Below are 11,086 nucleotides of genomic sequence, written 5' to 3'. Positions count from 1 at the left end.
GGTAGAAAAAAAACATGCAACAGAACTAAATATGACAGAGTAAATCAAATCAATATTACAAGTCTAACTATTAATACCCGAAAAGTAACCCTCGTTTATTATTAAGGGTGTTTAAATGAACGTTGCAGAAACTTTGTGTAAAATGCGAAATAATGGCGCAGTAAACGATAAAAGATTATTTACCGGCCAGTAAACAAACTAATGTAATAAACCACATAACGTTACAGTTTCCAAACATGCTTTACTATTTGCCACACCTCGATGATTTTTGAACAAGTGTATTTTAACATTTAAACAAGCTGTAAGCAAAAGAGCATAAGGTTTTATAAGACTGATGGCGCAATAAACATTGCACTGGATCGGTTAGCAGTCAGCTAAGAAAATTCCCAACAGCAAACATCATGCAGATTCCTTCGAATCGAACCAAAACGCTTCGACTTTCACCTTACTTGTAAATAAACAAATAACAAATTATGGTGTGTCGCGTGTTTAATTCTCCACTGCTTTTCTGTGCCGAGCCATATGGGATTTCGAGAGAGATCTTCAGAGAGTAATCTGAGCCAGTGTAAACAGTCGTGATGATGAAGGACTTCCATGACTGAATGATATTAAAGACTTTCATACCTTTCGGCCTTTGACAGACTCCATTTTAAAAACACGCACTTCTTTTGATGTAAACCCGGTGGGCCGAATAATTAGAGATCAATCTCAAAGTTGGCAGGCAGGCAGGCGCTGTCGGAACGGGACTTTTATTTTGAAACGGTCGGGTTGTTGGTAACACGTGAGTTTGACCAAAGCACTTGTTTGGCTTCATGCGGTGATGCGCAAATTAACCGGCGTGGGATATAATTGTATCGCGAGAGCGCAATGATTTTAACCCGCTCTCGCGGTACTCTGATGTCATATGCCGATTGTTCTGCGCAGCGCCTTATGAAGTCGAACGTAAATTGGATTTCATTTTAGTTGGCATCAAAATAGACAATAGTACTTTTATTATTTTACACATTGACAGTTTTATTTCTTGTAGCAGCTTTACAGAACATAACAGTCGAGACATTAAACAGAGTATAGAAATAAAAGTAGAATTGTAAAAAGAATAATCAAATACATGATATTAAGATACATACGATTACTGCAAGCATTGCAATAACAGATGCAAAAACTATAAAATAATTGAAATAAACATTTATTTAAAAATATGATTGAAAAATAACATTGTGTAATAAAAAATCATTAAAATATTTGATCGCTGTATCCACATATTATAATATCAGTAGTATGTTTATATAAACATGTATATCTCCATGATAACAAAGTCTTGTAAAAATACTAATAAAATATGTTTTAATACTTACAGCCTTTGGAAAATTTAACAGTAAACAGCCCTTTTATAATCTTTCTAGGCATTACTTATAGTACCTTGTATTGTTTCTCTTAAATATTGCAAACCATTCAAAATGGAACTTTTACACGGTGAACATGTGATACTAAGGCACAGTGGAAGAGATAGAGGTCTCTGTTACCCTAATAACACTTAAACGCTCCATGTTTTATTCCTCTTTCTGTCTCTCCAGTCTCCTCAGTAAAGTCAGAGGCACTATAAGGAATGCTGAACTCAATATAAAACATATTTCTGCTCCAGCCAACCAGTACACTGAAAAGTAAAATAAGTTTCAAGTTTAATTTATTTATAAAGCACATTTAAAAACAGCGCGCAGGCTGACCAAAGTGCTGTTCAGAGGAAATAGAGCAGACTAAGAAAGACAAATAAATAAAAGAAGAAAAAAGTCAACAAACATAAATAGTAAAATAATAATAAATAAATAAATGTCAGTCCACAAGCCTCAAACAGTATAAAATGCCAGTGAAAAGAAATACGTTTTTTATATCAAATAATGTTATGATTAAATGCTGTGCAATAAACTATAATGTTTATTTAATAATAAATAACAGAAAACGGGAACAACATACAGAAGAAAAAAAGAGATTGTAGTTTACCTGAAGAAGCCACAACAGGACCCATTGCACGAGCCAAAGCTCCAAGACTCCGAAGGATTCCCATTACTGTTCCCTTTTGACTGGCTGAGCCTTATAAATACACATGCACACACACACGCGCGCGCGCGCACACACACATGTCTGGTTTATTATCTCCGTCCATAGGCGTAATATTTTTTATACTGTACAAACTGTATATTTTATCCCCTACCCCTAACCCAACCCCTAAACCTAAAGATCATAGAAAACCTTTTGCATTTTTAGATTTAAAAAAATATTGTTCTGTACAATTTATTAGCTTTTTTGCCCATGGGGACCTCAATTTTGGTCCCCACAGTGACACGAGTCCCCATGTGTTGGTGTGCATTCAGGTTTAGGTCCCCACCGGGATATAAACACACACACACACATGTCTGGTTTATTATCTCCGTGGGGACAGTCCATAGGTGTAATGTTTTTTATACTGTACAAACTATATTTTATCCCCTAACCCAACCCCTAAACCTAAAGATCATAGAAAACTTTTAGCATTTTAAGATTTTTGAAAAATATTGTTCTGTACGATTTATAAGCTTTTTTTGCCCATGCGGACCTCAATTTTGGTCCCCACGGTGACACGAGTCCCCATGTGTTGGTGTGCATTCAGGTTTAGGTCCCCACCGGGATATAAAAACAAGGCCACAGACACATCATTAACACCACCACGAACTCACCACACTACCACATGTGTGAGATGTACAGCAATGACAATCCCTTGATTATTTAACGCTGTTTTTGCATAAACAAATTCTATTATTAGCAAAACATAAACATACAGGTCAAAAACTCACCGTGACCAGAAACTTGCGCTGAAAGACAAGGAACAACGATAGCAGCGGCTACAAAACGCAAAGCAAAGCATTTAGAAATACAAACAAATATGTAAACAAAAACAAGTTTATTTGCTATGTTTGTTATGTTATGTTTACCAAAGGAGTATAGAAATAAGCCAAAATAGAGTAGTGTCAAATTCCATGCTATTCCGATGAGCAAAAAGGCCGGTATGAGTGATGCAATTGCCTGAAATATAAATAAAAAACTGTCTTTGAGCGATAATAATTAAGCAAGCCAGATTTAAAGTTCCACGAAAATCATACAAAAATAACTCTATTTTAATAGACTTGTCCATTAGTAATGCATGAGAGAGTTTACCACGCGAACGGTCTGGATCTGATGACCTGGTTTGACCCTGCGGGCATAGCCGCCCTGGATCACAGCCATGGTGATGCCAATAAAAAAGAACATCTTTCCCTGATCCATGCTGAAACAGAAGCATTGAAATGATTAAACCGCAGGCAATGAGTCAGGTGCTTATATACTCTACATACTAATATCCATATGTCATGGTTTTGATTAAGCAAAATGTGTTTCAGTTCATATAAAGGGAAAAAAGAGGTTTGTTAGTATTAGGTACTACGCTGGTGTCACTTTAACCTTTGTTCCCAATCCAAATTGTTTGTCAAATACACTAAAAAAGTTCCTTGTTCCTCATATCCTCAAAGAGATAAACTCAGGAGCTGTTTTCCCCAGTTTTATGAGTCATGCATCATGACCCTGACCTTAAAACCAAAGACAATAAGAAGCTTTCTAATGTTGCTCATGCTACATTTTTTAGTTCTGCTACAGCTGATGATTTTCCACACACAGCTATTTGGCTGGTCTGTTATATTCTGCAGCTCAACTGTCTTTCCGACTCAAACATCTCACTAATTTAACACATATTAATATGATCAAATATTAATATGACTCAATTTAAGTTTCAATGGAGTCAGAATGAACTGCAAAGAGGACATTGCAAAGTCCATAGAAAACATAAGTTGTGTTATGTATGTTACATACCTGGAAAACTGGAAGCGCTGATGTGTTAAGAAACTCAGCGTAAATTCCAGCCCAGAGAAGAGAAACAGATATGTGAAATACACCAGGCCAAGCACGTTAAGATTTTGCATTCCTAATGTAGAGAAAAAAACAGTTTATGGAGCATGACTGAATATATGATATGCTATTATCATAGGTCATTCAAACATTATGCTCACTTTGTTCGGTGGGTGGATTCTCTGTTCTCGTGACAGCAGTGAAATTGAAAAGGGCTGCAGGGTGAAGAAGATCCCCGGATTGTTGAATGCCTGAAGTTTTAGATGATCCCTGTAAAATAAAAAACATTCATCGTTTCCATAACTAAACAAATGTAAAACCTACACTGACAAAAAAACTACATTTGTCTTGTGTGTGCATACAAATATCGTAAATATTTCATTTAGACACAAACAATTCAAGTTGAATAAGGTTAAAACATGAATTGTTTTTTCTTGCCCTATTGGAAGATGTTTTCCTTGTTGTAGACATTCACTTTATTTTTATACTTTTTTGAGAAAAAAAACCAAGATTTAATATTTTAGGCCAGGCCATTTGATTCTCAAGTATGTATTTTGATTTAAGAATGATTTGTATTAGAAAACAAGACAAAAACACTAAGCAAGGAATGTTTCCCCCCGCAGTGTAGCGATTACAATTCGCACAATTCAGATCTGGAAAATCAACTTTGAATTATAAACAGAATCGAAAAACTTAAAAGTCACACCCTCAAGTTGTTCCAAATCTGTATAACCATAGTAGGAAAGAAATCTTAATAAATTTCTTTGTTCTGTTGAACACAAAAGAAGATATTTTGAAGAATGATGGAAAGCAAACAGTTCTGGGGCACTTTTGACTACCATTGTCATTTTTCCTACTATGGTGGTCAATGGGGTCCAAGAACTGTTTGGTTACAAGCATTCTTCCGAATATCTTTCTCTGTGTTCATCAGAACAAAGACATTTATACAGATTTGGAACAACTCGAAGGTGAGTAAAAGATGACAGAATTTTCATTTTTGGGTGAACTGTCCCTTTAAAAAAGTATTATTTTCTTAGAGACAATTGCAATACATCATCACCTTACTGTCCTTATGTAAAGTCTCTGGCAGTGTGAAGCAAATAAAAAGCAGGTCTGCTATAGAAAACAAGACGGCCAGCATCGCGGGTCCTTGATAAAACATCTCAGCGTCTTTGCGCCTCAGTGCAAAATATGCTCCCATCAACGGCCCAAGTGTAAATCCCAAAGAGAAAGCGACACCAATCATTGCCTACCATCATAACAAAAATAACAACAAATTACTGAACAAAATAAAGGCGTTGCATGAAGTAACACTTTTAATATTTGAAAATCATCTAGGTTTTCTAGATTATTGGCAACAGCTCACCATTCCCTTGTTTCTTGCTTTAGGGCAGGGCAGGTCAGCCACCACAGCCGTGCACAGACTGACATTACCTTTACAAATCCCCCCCACTACCCGAGATAAAAGGAAGAGACTAAAACTGTGAGATAAAGCCCATAAAATGTAAGAGGCAATGAGTCCCACCTAAAAACACCAGGAAATAAGAATCGTAAAACACTGAAGGCACAATGTTATCATTTTAATGATCTTTAATGGTCTTCTGTACCCACAGTTGTTAAAAGCAGCAGAGGTTTTCTTCCGTACTCATCTGAAAGAGCTCCAGTAACGGGCGATGACAGAAATTGAAGAAATGAGTAAAGCGAGCCAATCAGACCTAAGACATCAGAGAAGACGATCAATGCAAAGATCAAATACAAAAGACCATGTGATGCCTTTAAACAAAACATTAAGACAAAGTAATGAAGTTACCTCCGAAAAGAACGCTGTTGTATTTGGTTTCCATAGGAACTCCAACAGCGCCCCTGAACCAATCCACCACGCTCTGTAGTGACCGATAAACACTGTCCTGTCAAATACATCAAAATACGCACATTACTATAGGTTGGCAGTTTTTTAGGTGGCACGTTATTTTACATTTATGCACTTTGCCGATGCTTTCAACCAAATCGACTTACAGTGCATTCAAACCGTACATTTCACCTGGAACTTAAACCCACAACCTTTGCACTGCTAATGCAATGTTCATTGGATTATTGTAAAAAGTCTAATGACCGATGCCTAAAGGAACAAATTAAGTCATAGTTTCATTTATTCAGAAAGAATGCTGGTTATAGAACAGAGGTAAATACTATAAAGTTCATTCATTCAGTATAACGTGTAATCACTGTGTGTGCAAATATACAGGGCTGGAGAATGACGTGTTTACAAAGCTTTGCAATGCATCATAATGTCGCACAATCTACAGTTGTGTGCACATGCATTCCTTATCGAATAGTTCAACCCTTTAGTTGAACCCCTTTGAACAGTTCAACTTTTTAAACCTGTGTACTGGAACGCTCAAAGCAAACAAAACCTTCGGGAGATCATCTCACCCCAGTTTGACTGTAGTGGTCCAGAATGGAAGGCAGAAGGGGAAGAATTAATGTAAAGCCTAGAAGATCAAGCAGCAGAGCGAAGAAAACCACCCAGATGACTGTTGAAGATCGGACATCCTCGGATGTTGAAGTCTTGTCGCTTGCCATTTTTCCTCTCTGGTTGTGTTATCGCAGAAGATGCTTAAACCATCTCATGTGCTCGCTGAACTGGAGATTCTTTGAAGAACCACAGAAGAAAAACAAGGTCAACATGTTCTGGGAACTCTGGATCTTTTCTGACAAGCATTTTAAACTGTGATTTCACTGTTAACACATTTCAAATTTTTAATGAAGCACTTCATTACATATGATTTCAGGAAATGTAAACAGTAAATGTGTTTTTGTTACCATTTGTATTAGTATACTACACTCACTTTGTTAATGTAAACGACAGTATTCTTTCGTTAGAGTTAACGTGCATAATATGTACAGCACAGTTCCTTCTGGAACACAAGGAAAGCAGAACCGCCCACCCAGTATTTCAATCCAGTTATCGTTAATGTGTTTCACAATTTCTACATTCACTGCACAGTTGATCTTACCTTAAAAATGACAGCGTGAAAGTTGAAGATGCGCTGGGTCCCACGCACGCACTCGGATACACGCGCGCGCACACGCACACCAGGAAGCGGGTGTCTGATTTCACCAGTCACGACACGACTGTGACGTGTAGAGGGAAGATCAGGATTTACTTTACGCAAGTGATTTATAAATGTAACAAACGACCTTTGTTATATGTATATATTTGGAAGACGCTTTTGTTCAAATCTACTTGCATATACATTTTATCAGCTGGCATCGAACCCACAACCTATGGACTGCTGCCAGCTGAGATATAGAAGTAGAAACTAATAAAACTGTAATTCATTTGATAAGTTTCAATTTGTACGTTCATATTTACATTAGCTTGACTTTACACCACATTTAAATGTGATTGTAACGGTTTTTAAAGACCACAAGAGGGAGCTAAAGATCATGTTTTGAAATATTTGCCAGCTAAAAGCAAAATTCTGTCAAAATTGTACACTACGAAGGTCTAATAAAAATGCTATACATAAAAATATAGAACAAAAATATCATCATGTAAAATGCAATTGAAATAAAGTAACTTCAGAATGAAATTGTAAAACGACAAGTTATTGCCGGGACAATATAATAAAACTAAAGAAATGATGGACACTAGAGAATGAAAGCTAAAGTTAAACTAAATAATACGTTATAATAGATTCGTAATAACATTTATTTTTTTTCACGAGCGGAACTATACAGCAAATCACAATTTCAAGGGGAACACATAATGGGTGAACACAACGTGCGGACGTCCCACGGTGATGTAAGTTCAAAACTGTCAAAATTAATTACATTAAAAAGATTGAAGTTTAAACATTGTGAAAGATCGTTCTCGCATTATTTGTCATTCCTTGTTTTTATTTATCGACGCTCGTTGTTGTGGTCTGCCGTGACACCTTCTGTTAACCAATCAAAATCATGCAACGCTTCTCATGTCATAGACCTTTTCTTTTTACAAATGGCTCAGTATTAAAGGTCATGTGTTGTATTTGCTTTGCTTGTCAGTACAGAATATTGACACACAATTAAAAAGATAAAAACATTAATTCAGCGAGTTGCCAGTAATGTGCACTGAATAGTGACCATTGTCTTCTTCTGCTGTTATTATGGTCAGGTCCTATTGTTCCTGAGGAGGTCCCTCATTTGCACATGAATGTAGGAGCACAATGGCTCCTTTGCAGTCCTGACATCTCTTTCAAAGTGTGTCATGACAGCAAAACCGACAAAATGATGTCCACGAGACTACTGACACATCCAGTTAAGAGGAGTCTACCACTCATCTGCAATGCTGACTTCTCAAATCTCAGAAGACACCATGAGAACGTCACCATAGCCCTCTGTCAGTCTGGATCCTGTTTTAACGAAAGAACTCATCGCAAACCGGGAATATGGTCAATGTCACCGGCTGGCAACAGGTTTTTCAGCCTCACACCTGCTGGGATTGTAAATGCAGCCCCGGCACCCATTCAGCCCTACCTCCGATTAATGAGACTGGACAAACCTATAGGTGAGATGACATTAAATGCCTTGGTTAAACTGACTACCCAATGAAATATTAACATTGTACTTCCGCAGGAACGTGGTTGCTGTATCTGCCTGGTACATGGAGTATTGGGTTGGCTGCAGACCCCGGATGCCTCCCTGACTTTCGCATTCTGGCGCTGTTCGGTGTTGGAGCTTTGCTCATGAGAGGAGCCGGTTGCACCATCAATGACATGTGGGATAAAGACTTTGATAAAAAGGTATGACTGAACAGACGTCCTAGATTTCTCAAACCATTAGGCAATTTGATCATTATGGTTATGATGGACGTGTTGCGTAATATCGTAAAAGTCATAGAACTCTGAACACTTGCCGCAGAGAAAGTTTATCGTCTAGATTTGATCTTGACAGCTACATACATCTTATTATATTTCTGGTAGGTATTGAGGACAGCCAGTCGACCCATTGCGTCAGGGGAGGTCACACGGTTTCAGGCTCTGGTTTTTCTCGGAGGTCAGCTGAGTTTAGCTCTGGGGGTTCTGCTCTGTCTCAATTACCACAGGTACTTAGTATTTGGACTAGAGTGAAACTTAGCAAAGTAGGTATTATTATAACAGTGGTTTTCTCTTTCTCTGTTTAGCATCGCTCTCGGCGCTGCTTCTTTGTCACTGGTGGTCACCTACCCGCTCATGAAGAGAATCACGTACTGGCCACAGCTCGTTCTAGGTGCAATACTGTAAATGTGCTTAACTTTTGCATGCTGTTCATGTTTTTATTACTCAGCCAATGTTTACAGGTCTAGTAGACCCACAGCAGTATTCTGTAAAAATCTTGTAAAAAATGTATAAAAATACTTCACAGATGTTTACTTGATCCCAATTACAAGCAACATAGACAGCATACATGGGAAGTATTTGTTATTTATACAGATGAAAAATTGACGAAATAGAAAAAACAAGGTTTAAAGGGATAGTTCACCCAAAAATGAAAATTCTGTCATCATTTACTCACCCTCAAGTTGTTCCAAACCTGTATACATGTCTTTTTTCTACTGAACACAAAGGAAGATATTTGAATTTACTGCCATAGTAGGAAAAATAAATACTATGGGAGTCAATGGGGGATGAGATATGTTTGGTTATCTGACATTCTTTCAAATATCTTCCTTTGTGTTCAGCAGAACAAGGAAATTTATACAGGTTTGAAACAACTTGAGGGTGATGATTTTTGGGTGAACTATCACTTTAATTCTGTGGAACTTTGATCTTAAAGGTGCAGTGCATTATTTCCAAAGTCTACCTTGCTCAAATGTTGTTTACACTTTTACAAATGAACCTACAAATGATGCATTTTTAAGTTATTTAAAAAAAAAAGTGAAGTTTACATTACATTTTATTTATTTTATTTTTAGCCATTTAGGTTTCATTTTAGTTTCGCTTTTATTTATTTCCAGTTGTTCATTTTAATTACATTTATTTCAGTTTATTGCTAAAGCAAATTTTATAAATGTAATTTCTTTTGTTTTTCAAATAATATTTAGGCCAATATTTCACATGACAGAAAACAGAAATATTATAAACTTTAGTTAATAGATTTAGATTATAACCCGGACTTGTTTAATATAAAAATATAAAGTTTGTCTCGCCATATTATTCCAAAAAAAACGATTTGAAAGGATTTCTCTGTGATTTTTATACCCATAGGTCTTACTTTCAACTGGGGTGCTCTTCTGGGCTGGTCTGCCGTGATGGGATCATGTGACTGGTCTGTGTGTTTACCTCTGTATTTCTCTGGCGTAATGTGGACATTGATTTATGACACCATCTATGCCCATCAGGTACATCATCTTATTGGTTGTGTCAACACACTCACATATCTGAGTCTAGTGCAAGTTTTTCATGTCTTCTCTTGAGCAGGACAAAGAAGATGATTTAAAAGTGGGCGTGAAATCTACGGCTCTGAGGTTCGGCCAGCACACTAAACAGTGGCTGGGCGGGTTTAGCGTGGCGATGTTGTCCGGCCTCGTTCTAGCAGGAGTCAACGCGGACCAGACGTTACCCTATTATTGTACACTGTCTGCAGTGGCCGTTCATCTAGCACATCAGGTGAGAAGCTGCGTTTTTTTTTTCAAATCAGAAGCCGTCTGCGATGCACGACAGTGAAAAATGAGTCATTTTTGTCTTGTGTTTTGCAGATCTACACTGTGGACATCAACAGGCCTGAGGACTGCTGGAAAAAATTCGCCTCTAACCGAAACCTCGGACTGCTTTTATTTTTGGGAATAGTGACCGGCAATTTATGGAAGAAAAGAAACGACGATCAATATGAAATGCAGCTTAACTCTGCTTCAAATTAAAACGTCTGGTTGAGATACTGTATATAGCAAGACCTAATACATGTAAAGCAGTTATCCTTTTAAAATATTTATTAAACTGCTACAAACAGGCTTGAATACAATTTCTTAAATAATTAGAAAACGTTACCATCTATAAAAATTAAGGTTAACATTGATAACAATGCCAGTAAGTTATGCCTACATACAGTACAGACCCGAACATTTTCATACAGTGAACAAAAATACAAAAATAACAAAAGGAACCCCTATACAGGTCAGATTTGGATTGTTTTAGTAGAGTAACAAGGAGGG

The 11,086-nt window shown here is 37.1% G+C and overlaps 3 protein-coding genes across 8 annotated transcripts in view; 1 reads left to right on the top strand and 2 right to left on the bottom strand.

Annotated features, from left to right (window-relative positions):
* The window catches only part of LOC130564804 (selenocysteine insertion sequence-binding protein 2-like), a 12,077-nt gene extending 11,319 nt beyond the window's left edge, over positions 1 to 758 (bottom strand). For 2 of the 3 annotated variants that reach the window (XM_057351198.1, XM_057351212.1), the window contains exon 1: positions 625 to 758. The gene's annotated coding sequence lies outside the window, so the exon portion shown is untranslated. The other variant, XM_057351205.1, reaches the window with a different exon arrangement.
* coq2 (coenzyme Q2 4-hydroxybenzoate polyprenyltransferase) overlaps positions 1 to 10,803 on the top strand; it is a 31,207-nt gene extending 20,404 nt beyond the window's left edge. For 2 of the 3 annotated variants that reach the window (XM_057351279.1, XM_057351272.1), the window contains exons 2-8: positions 8,072 to 8,464; positions 8,533 to 8,699; positions 8,880 to 9,001; positions 9,080 to 9,165; positions 10,143 to 10,276; positions 10,356 to 10,544; positions 10,634 to 10,803. In XM_057351279.1, coding sequence (XP_057207262.1) covers positions 8,107 to 8,464; positions 8,533 to 8,699; positions 8,880 to 9,001; positions 9,080 to 9,165; positions 10,143 to 10,276; positions 10,356 to 10,544; positions 10,634 to 10,795 — 1,218 coding nt within the window. In that variant the 5' untranslated portion in view covers positions 8,072 to 8,106 and the 3' untranslated portion in view covers positions 10,796 to 10,803. Of the gene's footprint in view, positions 1 to 7,612; positions 7,721 to 8,071; positions 8,465 to 8,532; positions 8,700 to 8,879; positions 9,002 to 9,079; positions 9,166 to 10,142; positions 10,277 to 10,355; positions 10,545 to 10,633 lie in introns of those variants that run through there. The other variant, XM_057351264.1, reaches the window with a different exon arrangement.
* mfsd10 (major facilitator superfamily domain containing 10) lies at positions 1,027 to 7,029 on the bottom strand. Of its 2 annotated transcripts, XM_057351253.1 has the most exons (14): positions 6,930 to 6,988; positions 6,762 to 6,830; positions 6,346 to 6,564; positions 5,723 to 5,819; positions 5,524 to 5,627; positions 5,279 to 5,437; positions 4,973 to 5,161; positions 4,074 to 4,182; positions 3,877 to 3,988; positions 3,190 to 3,298; positions 2,967 to 3,057; positions 2,829 to 2,876; positions 1,999 to 2,088; positions 1,027 to 1,654 (listed from the first exon to the last, which is right to left on the bottom strand). In XM_057351253.1, the coding sequence occupies exons 3-14, from the start codon at positions 6,493 to 6,495 to the stop codon at positions 1,551 to 1,553; spliced, it is 1,362 nt and encodes a 453-aa protein (XP_057207236.1). In that variant the 5' UTR covers positions 6,496 to 6,564; positions 6,762 to 6,830; positions 6,930 to 6,988; the 3' UTR covers positions 1,027 to 1,550. The 2 variants fall into 2 exon arrangements, with proteins under 2 accessions (XP_057207236.1, XP_057207228.1); XM_057351245.1 differs by lacking the exon at positions 6,762 to 6,830 and having other exon boundaries at positions 6,930 to 7,029.
* Positions 10,804 to 11,086: the final 283 nt, after the last annotated feature.

The sequence above is a fragment of the Triplophysa rosa genome, linkage group LG2, assembly GCF_024868665.1.
Source record: "Triplophysa rosa linkage group LG2, Trosa_1v2, whole genome shotgun sequence".
NCBI lineage: Eukaryota > Metazoa > Chordata > Actinopteri > Cypriniformes > Nemacheilidae > Triplophysa > Triplophysa rosa.
The sequence above is the reverse complement of the archived record's forward strand: the minus strand, read 5'-3'. Positions and strand labels throughout refer to the sequence as shown.

Bases quoted from the DNA above. Each gene is read 5' to 3' on its own strand.
- mfsd10 (XM_057351245.1), bottom strand. From the start codon at position 6,495: ATGGCAAGCGACAAGACTTCAACATCCGAGGATGTCCGATCTTCAACA. The intron at 3,989-4,073 runs GTGAGCATAATG...TCTCTACATTAG, and splicing joins GAATCCACCCACCGAACAAA to GAATGCAAAATCTTAACGTG. The intron at 3,058-3,189 runs GTAAACTCTCTC...TTTATATTTCAG, and splicing joins AGATCCAGACCGTTCGCGTG to GCAATTGCATCACTCATACC.